The sequence below is a fragment of the Anolis carolinensis genome, unplaced genomic scaffold (genome assembly GCF_035594765.1).
Source record: "Anolis carolinensis isolate JA03-04 unplaced genomic scaffold, rAnoCar3.1.pri scaffold_11, whole genome shotgun sequence".
In the NCBI taxonomy this organism is placed as follows: Eukaryota; Metazoa; Chordata; class Lepidosauria; order Squamata; family Dactyloidae; genus Anolis; species Anolis carolinensis.
Window position 1 is genome coordinate 2,643,289 of NW_026943822.1, and position 17,850 is coordinate 2,661,138.

General features: G+C 45.2%; 1 protein-coding gene across 1 annotated transcript in view; it reads left to right on the plus strand.

Moving 5' to 3' along the window:
* Window positions 1-17,850, plus strand: part of iqgap1 (IQ motif containing GTPase activating protein 1) — a 54,228-nt gene that overhangs the window by 2,466 nt on the left and 33,912 nt on the right. The window contains exons 3-14 of the mRNA XM_003229463.4: window positions 7,997-8,153; window positions 9,193-9,270; window positions 9,600-9,676; window positions 9,986-10,053; window positions 10,274-10,387; window positions 10,581-10,759; window positions 11,300-11,390; window positions 11,604-11,767; window positions 12,112-12,199; window positions 13,060-13,223; window positions 14,411-14,571; window positions 14,710-14,834. Coding sequence (XP_003229511.1) covers window positions 7,997-8,153; window positions 9,193-9,270; window positions 9,600-9,676; window positions 9,986-10,053; window positions 10,274-10,387; window positions 10,581-10,759; window positions 11,300-11,390; window positions 11,604-11,767; window positions 12,112-12,199; window positions 13,060-13,223; window positions 14,411-14,571; window positions 14,710-14,834 — 1,466 coding nt within the window. The remainder of the gene's footprint in view (window positions 1-7,996; window positions 8,154-9,192; window positions 9,271-9,599; window positions 9,677-9,985; window positions 10,054-10,273; window positions 10,388-10,580; window positions 10,760-11,299; window positions 11,391-11,603; window positions 11,768-12,111; window positions 12,200-13,059; window positions 13,224-14,410; window positions 14,572-14,709; window positions 14,835-17,850) is intronic.

The window sequence follows — 17,850 nt, forward strand, 5'->3', positions numbered from 1 at the left end:
GGAGAACATGCCCTAGGAGGAGCGGCTTAAAGAGCTGGGCATGTTTAGCCTGTAGAAGAGAAGGTTGAGTGGAGATGTGATGAGGGCTATGTATAAATATGTGAGGGGAAGTCATAGGGAGGAGGAAGCAGGCTTGTTTTCTTCTGCCCTGGAGACTAGGACAGAATAGAGCAATTATTTATTAGCGACATTTATATCCTGCCCTTCTCACCCCGAAGGGGACTCGGGGTGGTTTACAAGTATATGTACATACAATATATTATATTGTACGACTAAATTGCAATATTATTAGTAATATTGCATGTAATATAAATATACAATTATAATAGTGATGAATAGCCATTTGAAGCAATGGCTTCAAACTACAGGAAAGGAGATTTCACCTGAACGTGAGGAAGAACTTCCTGACTGGGAGAAAGCTGTTCAGCAGTGGAACTCTCTGCCTCAGAGTGTGGTGGAGGCTTTGCATCAGAGACTGGATGGCTATCTGTTGGGGGTGCTTTGAATGCGATTTTTCTGCTTCTTTGCAGAATGGGGTTGGATTGGATGGTGCACAAGGTCTCTTCCAACTCTAGGATTCTATGTTCCTCTGCATCAAGGTGCCTTCAAAAGGGGCGGGAGTTCATTCCCAGACTCTGTGCACCTGGCCTGTTAGTTATTAGTTATTATTATTTACATCATTTTTACATCATTTTTACATCATCTCACCTGAAGGGACTCAGGACGGCTTACAACAGTTGGCAAATTACATTGCCCAAAATACATTCAATAAAACGACATATCAATAAACAATAAAACAGTACCACATCAATTAAAAGTCTAATTAGACTCGATTAGACCAGGAATTATAAAATTTAAAATGCATGTATACAGTAGTTAAATTTGTCCACTAGCACCTTCGTGTGCACCTTGATTCATGTCATATCGACCTCAGATGTTACTCCTTGAACGCTTGAGTATATAGCTTTCACGGCTTTCCTGAAATTAGAAGTTAGATGCCTCTACACTTGGAAGCAACACTTGCACCCTGCCTTGGGCTGCAATAATAAGATTAATGGCATGGTGATGATTATGTCCATCCAGGGCAGTGATTCTCAACCTGTGGATCCCCAGGTGTTTTGTCCTACAACTCCCAGAAATCCTAGCCAGTTTACCAGCTGTTGAGACCACTGGTCTGTGGCAATGTTGTCCCCCTGGGTTTTATGACAGTAAAAGCATGTCCTTCTGCAAAACCTTTCCTTTTTGACTGCTTTTCTCTTTCACTTTCCCTCCTTGCTCAAAGGGTGAGGGATGGATTTCTTTGTACGTCTCTTTGTGCTTTGCTCAAGGAGAGCCATCCGCCGAGTTCCCACCCTGCCTCCATCTCCCCGAAGGGACTCAGGGCAGCTTACGTTTGGCACAAAGTGCTTAAGACAAAGCATAAAATAAACCTGCAATGCAATACAATAAAATTTAAAAAAACTATAGCATATAAAAATAACAATTTAAAACTCAGAACAGTGCCCAATGTCCTATGGTGACAACTGCCATAAAACATGGTCAAACTGTAAACAAGACAAGGGAGTGGGATAGTGCAAAATGTAACTAAGGAACAGGGCATGGGATGAAAGCACAATCAGGTACATAGGGTAGGGGGATGCAGTCACAAAGAAAGGCAGGACTCAAACCGTTTAGGGCTTTATAGGCAATAGACTGCACTTTGAATTGAGACCAGAAACATATTAACAGCCAATGGAACTGTTGCATTGTTTGCACCCCTGCCAGGTTTGGAGCAGCAGTCAGGCAGGTTCCTGCTTCTCTGATGTGATGCAAGGTTCCATTCACCACAAAGTTCAGATGCTGTGTGTGTGACTGTTGTGCTAGAGGGAATCCTGGAAGGAAGGGCGCTTTGCAGCCAGCCCCTGCATCTGTGGGAGGGAGCTGTCCTGGGGTTCCAAGTGGTTTGTGAGGGAGGAAGTGGCTTTTCCCAAAGTGGGAGCTCCCTCCCGCAGCAAAGGCAAGATGGGTTGGGGGGGGGGGTTGCTTCCTGCTTGGGGCACAGCAGACACCATCCTGGGCAAGGCCAGTAGTGTTTGCCTTTGCTTTCAGGACACACATTTCAGTGTTGTTGGGGTTATCGTGAGTTCTCAGCTTGATACAATGCAGGACTTCTCCATCCACCATTTGATACAGAAAGCATTCCTGCCAGAGTCCCTGCTCTGCAGATTGCCTTGGGCTTGGCTGAAAACGGCCTTGCGCTGGGGTCTGGCACTGTTTCATTATTATTATTATTATTATTATTATTATTATTATTATTATTATTGTGTTGCTTCTAGGTTGTATGGCCAATATGTTCTAGCAGCATTTTGTCCTAACGTTTTGCCTGCATCTGTGGCTGGCATCTTCAGAGGATCTTTATTATTATTATTATTGTATGACACAGCAAACTAGATATTCTGGATTTCGTATCACAAAATCACAAGTCGAACACTTCCCAAGTGTCTATATTGTGTGATGTATTTTCGGATGATGCGTGGAGATCCCAGTAGGGTGGCCTTTTGCAGTTGGCAGATCGTAATTTGTCAATGTGTATTGTTTCCAAATGCCGTCTGAGATCTTTTAGCACGGCACCCAATGTGCCGATCACCACTGGGACCACCTGCACTGGTTTCTGCCAGAGTCTTTGAGTTCAATCTTGAGGTCCTGATAGTGGCTGATTTTTTCCTGTTGTTTTTCGTCAATGCAACTGTCACCTGGGATGGCAACATCAATGATCCAAACCTTTTCCACAGTTGTGATGTCTGGTGTGTTGTGTTCCAGAAGTTTGTCAGTATTATTATTATTATTGGGAACCTTGGCATGGGCATGCATCGAAGGGTAACCACTTCTTGCTCCAGTCCGGGAATGTTCCCTCTTCCTGCTTCAAAGGGAGGCCATTAGGCAAAAGGCAGCTCTGCTGCTCGGGAAGGGCGTTGTCTTACCCTCTTCTTTGCTTCCAAGAGGTGCTTTGGCAGCCCTTTCCACTCACAAAGAGGCATTGATGCTTAGCGCGGGAAAGAACTCTTCAGAGAGCCTCCTGGCCGGTCCTTCTGGCATTTGAGGGGCGTTTCCTCAAACCTGTCTGCAGAAGAGGAGGAGAGGACGTTTCCAGTGGGCTCCCTGCAGCCAATGAGGCCCCCCTCCCCATGGCCTTGGCCACACCCCCCACTTTGCCATAATTTCCAGCTGCATTTCAGAGTAGCGGGTGTGCATGTGTGTATAGAAGTGGTGCCAGTGGACATGAAATGTTATTTGTAGATTCATAAGAAGAATAGACAGATATAATCGTTCCTAACAGTAATAATAGAGGGATATAAAATTTCATACAAATAATATAGATATAATTCATATATAATGATAAAACAGTATACAGATATAATATTTCAATGTATAATTCCATATATATAAAAAACTAGATAGATATGAATTCAATTAGAACGGCATTCTTAACCTTGGATTTTGGGGGTGCAATATTTTTTGCATTTTGACCTCTGCCTTTTTATGCTTTTTGCAATAATTGGCAAATGATATTGGTTACAGCACCTGGGGCCTCAATATCAACTCCCCCTCCCCCCAGCAGAGAGAGAGACTACAACGGGGGAGGGGGGACTTATTTCTGCTTGTGGAGAGAAAAAGTGGGGTGTAAATAAACATAATAATGAGGAGGCGGTAGAGTGCTGGTGCGGACATGCCTTGACAGGCTGCAGGCTTTTCCTTTCATGGATTGGGGGAAGGAGGGGTTGACCAGTGTGTGAACAGCTATGTCAGTAACTGTAGAACCTCCTAGTAATGTATTTACTCACAAGAGAAAGTCTTGGAAACAGATTTATTACCTCTATTTTTTGTGCGTGGGATCCGCTTCCTCCCCCGCCCAGCTGCCTTGCCTCCTTTCCACAATGTGCTGCCCCTCCCTCCCTTCTTCCCTCCTTCCTTCCTGGGCCGGCTCTTGCCTCCAGTAATTTTGGGGGAAGCCAAACAAGTCAGGCAGGTTTTGCTCTCCTCAGTCCCTCCCTGTCTTCTCCACACCTGCCTGCACCTGCACCCACCTGGTTGGACTTGCCTTTGGGTTGCTGTTTCTCCCTTCAGTCGCGCTGGCCCGTTAGTTAATAGCTTGGGGCTTCCTGCTTCTTTTTACAATGGCTTTTGTTCTTCTCGCTCCTTTGTGAGACCTCTGGCCTTGCATCTGTGGGTGAAGTGGCCGTCCCTCCTTCTGATGGTTGCAGCTGAGCCATTTGCAGAAGTGGGAACTGCAAACTCAGGGCTCTTGCGGGCAGATGGTTTTTCTCTGCCAAGGAGTATCTCTGTGTTCCAAGTAGACTGGAACATATATTTAAAAAACAAACAAACTGGTTTTAAACCACTTCATTGGATGTGTTGCAGTAGCAAATTCCCAGATTATACCAGGCATGGGCCAACTTCAGCCCTCGCTCCAGTTGTTTTGGACTTCCAACTCAACAATTTCTTCATGTCAATGTACTGGTGAATTCCCCGTACAAAGCTCAATTTGACAGTACCAGACAAAATGAAAAGGAGCAACAGCTCTAACACAAAAGTTATCCAAGTCTGATATTGGTTCCAGTGTATATCAGACTTGGATAACTTTTGTGTTAAAGCTGTTGCTCCTTTTCATTTTGTCTGGTACTGTCAAACTGAGCTTTGTAATAATAATAATAATAATAATAATAATAATAATAATAATAATAACAACAACAACTTTATTTTTATACCCCGTACGGGGTATAAAATAAAGTTATACAGGGAACTTTAATAATACTTTATTAATAACTTTAATAATATTAATAATATTATTGTACAGGGAACTTTAATAATATTATGTTATTTCAACATATTTTCTTTGTACAGAGACTATCTTGTGTTTGTGTAGATACTTTACAAGTATTCTGGGATTTTGTATAATGTACTGGTGAATGGCTGGATTAAATGATCAGATAGATGGTTTGGTGGATAAATAGGTAGATGATAAAGATGAATAGACAGTGATAGATAAAGAGGAATGTATTGATGGAAGGATGGATAGAGAGGTGGATCAATCAGTGGATGAAGAGAAAGAGAAAATAGAATAACGTTATTGTCATTGTACATTATACAACAAAATTAAGTGCCATCCCCAATACGCATTACATATGTAGAACTACAAAAGCAAAATACTCATCATTCCACATTCCCATTGCTATTGCACAGCCCCTCTCTCTGCCTGCCCTCGCTTCCATTTATTTCTGGTGCAGAGGCTCCTGACTCTCTTTTCCTTTCCCTTTTCCCCCATTCTTCTCAAGTCCTGCAAATCAGCTGAGATGAAGGGGGTCAATATCTGTGGGTCTGGTGGTGGGATCTATGGATGCTGCCTGAAGTCTGCCTCTCCAAAGACTCCGAGGGGCTGGAGGCATGCAGGGAAGGCACTGCAAGAAGAAAGGCTGGCAAAATGGCACTGTAGGGGGACTCTGGGTGCGGCCAGCACTGATGTCATGACTTAAATTTGGCTGTGCGTAAGCCTGTCTGGCTGGCTTCTTGCAGAGGTCTGGGAGGAAGGAGTTCGGCAGCCCAGCTGGGAGCGCGGCTGAGAAACCTAGCTTTGTGCCTGGGAAAAAACATTTCCTTTTGGGGCCTGTCTGCCTGTGTGTGCACATGGCTGGAGAGGGGATTCCTGTTGCTCACTGTTCCTTTGTGTTGTGTGTGTGTGTGTGTGTGTGGGGGGGGGGGTGTTCGCAGGCAGGGTTGTTGTTGGCCAGGATGCAATGAGGGCAGGAGGTTCCAGCTGTGGTCCTCTTCCATGTAGAACCCTTCCCTATTGTGTCTCCATTTCTTCTCTCCCCCAAGATCTCTGGAAAGGACAGGATATAATAGCATCATCTTTCTCCTGCCTTCCTTCCAGCAGTGCTTGCTGTTTGCATTTTGTCAAATTTCGAAATGAGGGTGCCAAATAAAGGCTTTGCTATAAGCAGAGGGTGGATGGCCATCTGTCGGGGGTGCTTTGAATGCGATTTCCTGCTTCTTGGCAGGGGGTTGGACTGGATGGCCCGTGAGGTCTCTTCCAACTCTACGATTCTATGATTCTGTGCTCCCTGGTCCCACTCAAAAGCCAGGGAATTCCTACCTGCCATTCAGCAGACTCGTGCAAATCTCAATGTAATGAGCTATACAAAACACAATAATGGTTCAAAACATAAGTAGTACACAATATGTATATTGGAGCATCATATACATACCCTGTTTCCCCCAAAATAAGACATCCCGAAAAATAAGAACTAGTAGAATTTTTGCTTAATTGCTTAATATAAGGTCTCCCCCGAAAGTAAGACCTAGCAAAGTTTTTGTTTGGAAGCATGCCCAGCGTCTGCCAAACAGAACTCCAGAGCATACATGATTGGTAAATGTACGTACCAGTTGTACATGGAAATAATGGTAGTAACAAGAAATTATTGATAGGATTCACAGTTTGTCTGGTTATGCTGGTTTGTGATGACAACTACTGTACAGTATATAATAAATGTTCATTTTTTTGTTCAACAGTAAATGTGAATTCTTCTTCATGGAAAAATAAGACATCCCCTGAAAATAAGACCTAGAGCATCTTTGGGAGCAAAAATTAATATAAGACACTGTCTTATTTTCGGGGAAACACAGTATTACATTCACAGAATCAATGCTCAGTCCTTTGGTGTATAACCCAAAAGTATCAAACTCAGTATTATAAATCAAACAAGATGATATAAGTCTCTGCAGTCCTAAAAGGATTAGATTGACTTAAAGGCAAACCGATTCAGAGTCTCTGCAGTTCTGGAAGGATTCCTCAGGACTCCACAGGTTTTGAAACAATAGTAAAGCCAAGGAGACAGAGTCAATGTTGATGTAGATCCTGAGTAGCTGGGTATTGCCTGGAGTAGGTGGTAGTATATCTGTTTATGCCGTTTATAACTGGTTCCCGGGTTTTATCCCAGTTTCAGTAACCCTTCTTCTGGTAAGCGGCAAATGTGCACCACAAAATCCACAGCAGCATATTGATACTGCAAACATAATACCTGAAGCAGAGCCATCAATAAAGAAATAATAAAACATTTGTGTTTTGTATAGCTCATTACATTGTTTAGAATAGACATATGTGTTTATCCAATAGTATCATGCAAATCTCAGACAATCCCCCAATTGGCATCCACTCCAGCATTCCCTCTCTCTGCCCCAAGCATCATTTGCTTTTTCAGGCCCAGCAGACTCCTCTGTTTCCTCGGCACTCTTTCCGTACAGTGAGATCTAGTGCTAACTTAATTGTTTTTCCTGGAATAGGTATTGGATGCCATGCTGTGTTATTAGGTGGAGTTCCCCTGTCATGCATGCTGTTGGGCAAATGGGTTTCTTAACAAGACCCCCCCCCCCCCCCAATAAATATATAGTAGAGTAACTTATTAGCACCAGTAACCAAAAGTGATAAAAACAAAAACACACAGTCCAATGTTCTCTCTTTCTCTGGAGGTTTTTCTTTATTGCAAAATAATATGGTTGCACTATTTACAAAAATAAGATTTCCATAATGCAAATATAGTTCTTTTTACTTTCTTCTTTAACTCTTTACTTTCACGCTGGGCTTCTTTCTCATGCAGATAAACAGCTTCTAGTTTCGCTCTCACAGAGCCTCCTCTCACACTGAACTTACACAGGAGCTTCATACACAGTAGCTTTACACACAGCAGCCTTCACACGCAAGGCTTCTCACACCAGGCTTTCCTCACACTGAGGATTCTCTCACACTCCTCAGGACAATACTAGCTTTGGTTCACTAAGTCTAACAGGCTTCAGCCTACTCACTGCTCTCAGGGCGATGCTAGCTTATTTAACCCATTCAGTGCTTGACTCACATTTCTGTACTTAAAAATACCTAGTTAATTTTTAATATTTCTGACGCATGCATGCCTATGTACTTAAAGAAAGGAATGTTTTCAGTATGGGGCTGCCCCTCTGTTTGCAGGTGGATGGAGGCCTGCCTGAACGAAGAGCTGCCCCCAACCACGGAGCTGGAAGAGGGGCTCCGGAACGGGGTCTACCTGGCCAAACTGGGCAACTTTTTCTCCCCAAAGGTGGTGTCTCTCAAGAAGATCTATGATCGGGAGCAGACCAGGTACAAGGTAGGCGGAGCTTCCCTGGAGTTTATTTTGCTTTTTAAATAAACTGATAGTTTATAGGATAATTTGAAATTATAAACTCCCAGTGACTCAGCTGCTCCTTAGAACCGGGAGCTGGCCTCCCTCCAGCAGAGCCGTTGCCCAACATGGCATTAACACATACGGAATCGGCCAATAAGGAAGTTTACTTGTTGCACCATTTAGCAGAGTTTTGTGACTTCACGGAATGAAAGGAAAGTGGAGCAATAAATTTTAAGGAGGGAGAAGGGGTGCAGTGCTTCAGGACAATTATGTGGTTTCCATGTGAATAGGCTGCTGGCCCCTCGCCTGCCTTCACATCCCCCTCGTCTCCTCTCCATAAGTATATTTATTATTTACGTATTTCATATTATTTGCGCTTGATTTCATCTGGTGCATGTAGACATAAGCATCTCGTGTCCATGTCCTTGAATATTGGTGTAGCATATATAATGTGTATGTTTACCATTCTTTTCACTGTACTGTATCAGCTTATACAATCTTTTTCTTAATTTTTGTTGATAAAAATCTCCCATCCCCACCTCCCATTACCATATATTTCAGACCATATATCAGACCATATATTTTCTCCATATCTTTATCAAGCAGTGAAGACATGGCTCTTTCAGTGTGCGTTTGAACAGCATTCAACGTGATAGACCCTTATTTCCAACACTTTCCCTCCTAGCACTTTGTTTCCCTTCCTATTTATCCTATCCCACATTATTCCAGCCGATGCTCTGTCACTGTGAATGTACTTTATTAAAAGGCCTTGAAATCATGGTTGATGTCTGTATTAATACTTTTTTTTGGTTATTTATGTCTTATTGTATGCAATGTTTTTAATTGATTTTTTATATGACTGTTGTATCTTTGTTCTTAATTTTCGACATGTGTTTTAAACTGTTTATACTTTGTTTCTATTTGGCCTGTGCTCCCATGTTAGCCGCCTCGAGTCCCTTCGGGGAGATGGTGGTGGGATAGAAAAAAATAAAGTATTATTATTATTATCTCCTCCTCTCAGGCCACAGGCCTCCACTTCCGGCACACCGACAATGTGATCCAGTGGCTGAACGCAATGGCGGAGATTGGCCTTCCCAAGGCAAGTGTGAAGAGGGGGGCTTTGTGTCTGTAAGGCTGGGAAGGGGGCCCAAGGGGTCTCTCTCTGTCTCTCTCTCTCTTGGAAAACCCAGGGACTGAGCCCACTTCTGTGTCTTCTCTGAGGATCTCCTCACTATGGCATCCGGGTGGTGATGGTCAGCTGCAGTGGGGCATGGGAGGCCAGAGAGAGGAACATGTTTCTCCTGGGCTTCTGGTGACCTTCCTTATAAGGACCTTCCCTCTTCCTCTGTGGGAAAGCAACCTTTGTCCATTTGTATGGGGCTCCTTTGGGCCAGCAGTCAGCCACCATGGGATTTTGTCTGGTTCCAGATATTTTACCCAGAAACGACGGACATCTACGACCGGAAGAACATGCCGCGCTGCATCTACTGCATCCATGCGCTCAGGTGAGAACGCACCCTAACCCAGAGGCTGGTGGGTGTCTCTTCCTCTCCGTGCCAATGTTTGCAACTTAGGTATATGGGGTAAATATTTTTCCTTTTCTATGAACTATTATGAGGTTTTCCTTCAGCTTACTTTACTGCAACCAAAACTTAGAAAAGAAAAGCTGGGTACAAAGCTGTATTATATCTCCCTCTCTCCCTCTCATTTCTAGGTGAGGCTTCTTGAACGCTTATGTATTTTCACTTACTTGATTTGTATTATGTCAAAGGAGAAGAGTAACCTCATGAGAGCCCCTTTCTGTCTTTTCCCAGCCTGTACCTGTTCAAGTTGGGCCTGGCGCCTCAGATCCAGGACCTGTATGGCAAAGTGGACTTCACAGGTGAGGAGAGACGCACAGAATGCCCTTCCTTGGTTTGCATTGAGGGCCAAGCAGGCAGCAGAGGGCAGAAGACCATGTTCCTTTAACAGGGGTGCAAAAGGAGGCCTTCTGGGGCTTGGGATCAAGCATAGGGCCTCAGGGCCAGCAGCTCCTGTCCTTTTTAGGCTCTGGGCAAAACTGGACTTTCTCACCCATGAATCTTTCATCGTTGTTGTTTCAGAGGAAGAGATCAGCAACATGCGGAGTGAGCTGGACAAGTATGGGATTCAGATGCCGGCCTTTGGCAAGATTGGTGGGATCCTGGCCAACGAGCTTTCGGTGGACGAAGCTGCATGTAAGAGCCAATGAGTGCGCTCCTCCTCTGCCCTCGGGCAACGCATCAGGCAGTGGGCCATACGGGATCTACAGCCCCCTTTGGCCTCTTTCCAGGAGGAGAGAGGGATGCTCTGTGTGTGTTTGTGGGGAGCGGATTTGCACCCTGGTGTTTCCTCTGAGGCTGAGTCTCCCGCTCTCTTCTTCCCCTGCAGTGCATGCGGCTGTCATCGCCATCAATGACGCCATCGAGCGCCAGGTCCCGGTGGACACTTTGGCTGCCATGCGGAACCCCAACGCCATGCTGGTGAATCTGGAAGAACCCCTGGCCCCAGTTTACCAGGAGACCCTCTACCGGGCCAAGCAGAACAAGATGGAGAACGCGCGGAATAAGGTGGGCGCCTCTCTCACATTTCCTTGTTGCTGCTGTTGCTTCCAGCAGCTGTTTTGCAAGGAAAGGTCGGGCTGGTTTGGTTCTTTGGGGCGGCAGGAAGGCTGGAGGGAAAGGGCTGCGCTGTGGAGTGACAGCTTCTAGAGCTCCTCAACACAGTTGGAGGAAGTCACCACTGGGACACACCACTCCAGGGCCTGTGTGTATTTTTACCATTAGAGAGCCATCTTTGATCTGGCCTAAGGACATAAAATGTGCGCCCAGGAATGTTTCCCTAATGCTGGAAAGTGTGGCCAAAACATGGCAGACCCAATGAGAAATACGAGGCTGCCATTCCAGGGGGAAACTGGGATGTCTGTCTGTCAGCTTGATCTCCTTCAGGTTGTGACCATTGCTCACTGGGGCCTTGTTTTGGGCACTGCTGATACAGGCCAGGAGTTGCCTTTTTGTGGCTTGGTTTCTGTGCAGCCTCTTCTTTCCTGAGAAGGCTTGGTGAAATGGTCTGGAGGGACACTCAGTCCTTGGTGGGCCTCTCATCCATAGATTGCTGCTGAGGATGCGGCGAGAGAAAGGGACGTGTATGAGGAGCTGCTGACGCAAGCCGAGATCCAGGGCAACGTCAACAAGGTCAACAGTAAGTTTGGGGGGCCCTCTCTTTCTTTCTCTCCCTCACCTCCTGCTCACTTGGGCCTTGTCCCCCTTTGAGTCGCCTCCTGAAGACATGGTTGGGACTGAGCTGCAGAACCTGTGCCTTTGGAAAGCCTTCTCTTGCCTTGTGATGGTGGAGAGAGAGCAGGAAGCCCTTCCTTCCACCGCCCCATTGGGCTTTTCTTGTCTTCCTTCGCAGCGCATTCGGCTTTGTCCAAAATCGACTTGGCTCTGGACCAGGGAGATGCGGAGGCTTTGTTCCGGGCACTATCCTCTGCGTCTCTGGGCCTCCGGGGCCTGAAACACGAACACAGCGATTGGTACCTCAAGCAGCTCCTGAGGGAGAGGGAGCTGAAACAGGAGGTACAACATGTGTGTTTGTGCGTGTGCAAGTGACCCACTGCTCTCTCTCTGGGGCTGATCAAGTGGGACTGCTTCAAACCTGCTGCACAGTTGGTTGCTCAGGCGTGTGGCTGTGAGCAAGCGGCAAAGGCAGCCGGTGCAGCCGGTGCAGCCGTTGGTGCTTTGGGTGAGAGCGGCTCACCTTGTGGCTTCTCTTTCCAGTTTGTGGGCCGTTGTGGCAGCCACTGCGTTTCTGACTGGCTGCTGGCCTTTCTCTCAGCTCCTACCTTAGGAGTTGGGAGAGAGGAGAGGCTGGGAAGAGTGTACTGTGCTGTGCTGAAGTGTGTTTTCCTTTTGATCCCCAGGATGGCCGAGGAGGGGGGCCTCTGCAGAAGGAGGAGCTGCAGGCCGGGGTGGAGACTGCCAATGGCTCTGCCCAGCAGTACCAGCAAAGTAAGTGCCTCTCTTTCTCTCTCGGATCCTGGCTCCTTTCTCCTTCTCTTCCTGTGTTCCAAGGGCTGATGGGGCAGGCAGTTCTTCTCCAAGTCAACTTTTCACTGCAAGGAGGAAATGTTCTCTGTCTGCTTTTCCTGCCTTCACTTATTATTATTATTATTATTATTATTATTATTATTATTATTATTATTATTTACAGCATTTATATTCCGCCCTTCTCACCCCGAAGGGGACTCAGGGCGGATCACATTACACATATAGGCAAACATTCAATGCCTTTTAACATAGAACAAAGACATGACAAACATACGCTCCGAGCGGGCCTCGAACTCATGACCTCCTGGTCAGAGTGATTCATTGCAGCTGGTTACAGCTGGCTTGCTCTCCAGCCTGTGCCACAGCCCGGGCCCAGTTCCTCCTTCCTTCCTTCCTTCCTTCCTTCCTTCCTTCCTTCCTTCCTTCCTTCCTTCCTTGGGTCTTGGCTTCCCTTCCTGTTGTTCTCCACCTCATCCTCCACTTTCAGCTCTGCTTCAGCTCACAAGGCCAGATATCCTGCCTCTGTTTCCCCATTTTTTGTTCTGCTCAACTAACTCACAAAGGGAAACTGCCTGGCTGTGGCTGCTTCTCAATGGACGGCCAACTGGGGAGTGGGAGCAGGGGAGCGTCACGGCAAAGGCCGTATCTGAAGGACAGCTCCCACCCCACTCCTGTGTTTCTGACTTGGTGCTGGTTTTGGGAGGTGAGGAAACCCATCCCGTCCTTAGGGAAAAGGAGATGTCACTGCTTTTTTCCTGTGTCTTCCGGCCCTCTGATGTTCTGCCATCTTTGCCCTCCTTCCTGCCTTCCCTCCTTTCCAGGGCTGGCGGCCGTACGGCGGATCAATGTGGCCATCCACAACGGCCTTCCCGAGAAGACAGTGGTGGAGCTGATGAACCCGGAGGCTCAGCTGCCTCCGGTCTACCCCTTTGCGGCTGATCTTTACCAGCGAGAACTGGCCACCCTCCAGCAGCAGAGCCCAGATGTAAGTTAGTTTCTGAGCTGTGCTGGTGAAAGAGGTGTGTGTGTTTGCGTGTGCGTGTGAGAGAGAGAGTGAGAGAGAGAGAGAGAGGAAAAGGCATGCTATTGTCCACGTTGTGCCTTACAAGTAGACATGCCACAGAGCTGGGTTTAGCTATGCTCCTGCATGCTTTGAGTCTCCTTGTGGAGAGAAAAGTGGGGTATAAATAGACATCATAATAATAATGCTTCCTGCAGCAGCTGGTCTGGCTTTCTCTGCCCCCCAGACCCATCCCATGGCTGCTTCTCAGGAAGTTGTTTAGTGGCTTCTTTTGGCTTCTCTCCTACTCCACGTGGGCCGAACCCTGCGTATCTATAAGCTTTGCAGGCTAATATAACTCTCTACTGATGAAATGGGTCCAGCGGTATCAGGCTGCAATCTTATAGCCATTTTGGTAGTTCCTTTCATTCAGCTCCATGGGACTCACCTCTGATTAGACATACACAGAATTACACCATTTATTTGAAACAAAGGTCTCCTTTTCCCCTAAAAAGCTGACCCCTGTCTTCTGTATCATCGGTTGGGAACCCCTTCCACTAAGGAATAACTGCCACTCTGGGGCCAGGGTAAAGAACCGGGGGGCGGGGGGGGGGGGGGGGCAGGAAGACATCATACCAACCTGAGAGCCAGGAAGATAGTTCCATCTTTTCTCCTGTGCCATAGCAACATGCTATGCTAATTTTATATGCATATATATATATACACATAGAGAGAGAGGGGGGGGGGGGTAAAAAGGTAAAGATTTCCCCTGACATTAAGTCCAATCGTGACCGACTCTGGGGGTTGGTGCTCATCTCCATTTCTAAGCCAAAGAGCCGGTGTTGTCTGTAGATACCTCCAAGGTCATGTGGCCACTGGCATGACTGCATGGAGCACTGTTACCTTCCCGCCGGAGCGGTACCTATTGATCTACTCACATTGGCATGTTTTCGAACTGCTAGGTTGGCAGAAGCTGGATCTAACCACGAGCGCTCACTCCGCTTCCGGGATTTGAACCTGGAACCTTTCGGTCTGCAAGTTCAGTAGCTCAGTGCTTTAACATAGTTCACCACTGGGGCTCCGTGTGTGTGTGTGTGTGTGTGTATCTTTGCCTATGCATATGTGTGTGTGTGCATGGAATGTCCTTTAGCGCCTGCTTCTCCTCTCCTCAGGGGAAACTTACCCACCCGGAGCTGTCCGTGGCAGTGGAGATGCTCTCCTCCGTGGCCTTGATCAACCGTGCCCTGGATGCCGGGGACGTCGACATGATCTGGAAGCAGCTGAGCAGCCCAGTGACAGGACTCACCAACGTCGAGGATGAAAACCTCCAGAGGTCAGTTGTCACTCCGGATTGGACTCTGGCTCCTTTGCCCCAAAGCCTGTCCCCTTCCCAGTCCGCTCAGGCTCCCATCTCTTCTGTCCCATGCACCCTCTATTCTGGGAATCTCACCTCTGCCATTTGCTGTGGCAGATACATTGAAGAGTTGATGCGGCTGAAGGCCGAGGCGCAGGCCGAAGGGACGGATTTCATCACGTGGAACGACATCCAGTCATGCGTCGACCGTGTGAACGTTGTGGTTCAGGAGGAACATGAGCGTAAGTGTCACTGGGCCAGGGATGGGGCAAGAATCCCGCCTTTTAAGCAGGTTGTTCTTCCTCTCCGGCTGCACCCAACCCCACTCACTCATAGGCAGGCCTCCCTTCCAGTTCCAGTTTTTCTGCTTCCTTCAGTTTTTCACGTCCTTTTGGAGGTTTGGCAAGGATTATTTTACTACTTTATTTTTAAAAATCCTATTGGACCTGAAGGAGGTTGTGGGCTGGGAATAAGGTGATGCAAGATAGGCCGTTAGACTGCCAGGTGGCAAAGCTACCTTTGTGTGTGTGTTTGTGTGTGTGTGTATGTGTTTCTGTTTGGAGATCTGAAGTGGAGGACCTCTCTCAGAAACCACTTCCAGGCAAACCTTTTGCTGGGCAGCCCCCTCCCTCACCTCAGTGCCTCCCTCTTGCTTTCCCAGCACGTCTCTTACCTGCAGTGCACTTTTAAGTGTGTGTGTGTGTCATAGAGTTGGCACAGTTGTGGTTTAAACAAAGGATGATATATGCTCATATGTGGTGGGAATGTCCAAAGGTATGCTCATATGTGATGGAAATGTCCCTATATCCTTTTCAGAAAAATATTCAAGACAATGGAAAAACTATTTGAAATACTGTATATACTCGAGTATAAGTCTATTTTTTCAGCCCTTTTTTAAAGACTGAAAAAGCCCACCTTGGCTTATACTCGGGTGAGGGTCCTGGTTGGCTTATATTTGGGTCAGCTTATACTCGAGAATATATGGTACATTTATTATTTTTCTCTATTATTGATATTATTACATTTATGATTTTTCTCTATTATTTTTGCTACTATTACATTTATTTTATTCTATTTTTATTATTATTAATACACTTATTATTTCACTCTGATATTATTGCATTTATTATTTTACTCTATTATTACATGTATTATTTTACTCTATTATTTTTATTATTACATGTATTGTTTTACTCTATTATTATTAAAAGGATATATAAACACATTTACATTGAAGAAGATGAGAATAATGATTTGATCAGAGCTGGACAGCCCAACTTAAATTTGAGCTTTATGTAAATATTCAAAAACATTTAATCTACTGATGCCTCAATTAATGTAATTTTATTGGTATCTATTTTTATTTCTGAAATTTATCACCCTTGGCTTATACTGGAGTCAAATGTTTTCCCAGGTTTTTTGTGGTAAAATTAGGTGCCTCGGCTTATATTCGGGTCGGCTTATACTCGAGTATATACGGTATCACTTCAAGTGAACATGGACTTAACACTGATGGGAGTGTTAGGTAACAGCAAGGTAAAAGTATACGATCAAAAATTATTTAAAGCTATGCTTTTAGCAGGACAGGCAGTGATGGCATGGGGTTGGAAAGATGGAAAAATGGACTATGGAAAACTGGAATAACTCCCTTTACGATCAAGTACAATCTGATATTATAGAACGTCTAACTCAGGATGAGTGTGAAACAAGGGAAATCAAAGATAAATGGATAATTTCTATGGAATGGATGAAAAGTGGCAGGGCCAATTTGAATATTGAACAGAAATTAAGAAAACGGCTTATGGATAAAGATATAGAGGAAGTATGTGGTCTTAGTGATGGGTGGAGTGGATGTGAAGTTTTTAATACAGTAGAGTCTCACTTATCCAACATAAACAGGCTGACAGAACGTTGGATAAGCGAATATGTTGGATAATAAGGAGAGATGAAGGAGAAGCCTATTAAACATCAAATTATATTATGATTTTACAAATTAAGCACCAAAACATCATGTTATACAACAAATTTGACAGAAAAAGTAGTTCAATATGCAGGAATGCTACGTAGTATTTACTGTATTTATGAATTCAGCACCCAAAAATCACGATATATTGAAAACATTGACTACAAAAATGCATTAGATAATCCAGAACGTTGGATAAGCGAATGTTGGATAAGTGAGACTCTACTGTATTTACTATATTCATCAACTCCAAAGGGGACTCAAGGCGGCTTTACACATAGACAACTATTTGATGCCTTAAAACAATGTACAGTTGAAATAAACATTTTAAAATTGCACCTTGTTAATCTTATTCCTCGCCCTTAGTCTGAAGATTGAAGTACCAACTATACCGCTCCAGGGCATAGAACATGTTTTAATTGTTTTTAAATTGCTGTTGTTGTATGCTTTTTCTTGATGTATTTATTGCTGTGTTTGGATTTGTTTTTACTGTTCTATTTTTATATTGTTTGGGCATGGTCCCTTTGTAAGCCTCCCCGAGTCCCCTTGGGGCGGGATATAAGAATAAATTATTATTATTATTATTTTATTATGACACAGCAAACAAGATAGATATGCTGGATTTCGTTTCACAAAATCACAAGTCAAACACTTCCCAAGTGTTTAGGACTGTGTGATGTATTTTCAGATGATGCGTGCAGATCCCAACAGGGTTGCCTTTTGCAGTTGGCAGATCGTAATTTTGTCAATGTCTATTGTTTCCAAATGCCGGCTAAGATCTTTTGGCACGGCACCCAGTGTGCCCATCACCACCGGGACCACCTGCACTGGTTTCTGCCAAAGTCTTTGAAGTTCAATCTTGAGGTCCTGATAGCGGCTGAGTTTTTCCTGTTGTTTTTCCTCAATGCGACTGTCACCTGGGATGGCGACATCAATGGTCCAAACCTTTTTATTTTCCACAACTGTGATGTCTGGTGTGTTGTGTTCCAGAACTTTGTCAGTCTGGATTCAGAAGTCCCATAGTATCTTTGCGTGCTCATTTTCCAATACTTTTGCAGGTTTGTGATCCCACCAGTTCTTTTCTGCTGGGAGGTGGTACTTGAGGCATAAGTTCCAATGGACCATTTGGGCCACATAGTTGTGCCTCTGTCTGTAGTCTGTCTGTGCGATTTTCTTACAGCAGCTGAGGATATGATCAATGGTTTTGTCGGTTTCCTATTGAAAACGCATTAAAACATTTAAAAAGTTACATTTACTATTAACCATGCTCTCCGCTATCGTAATCCAGACCATTC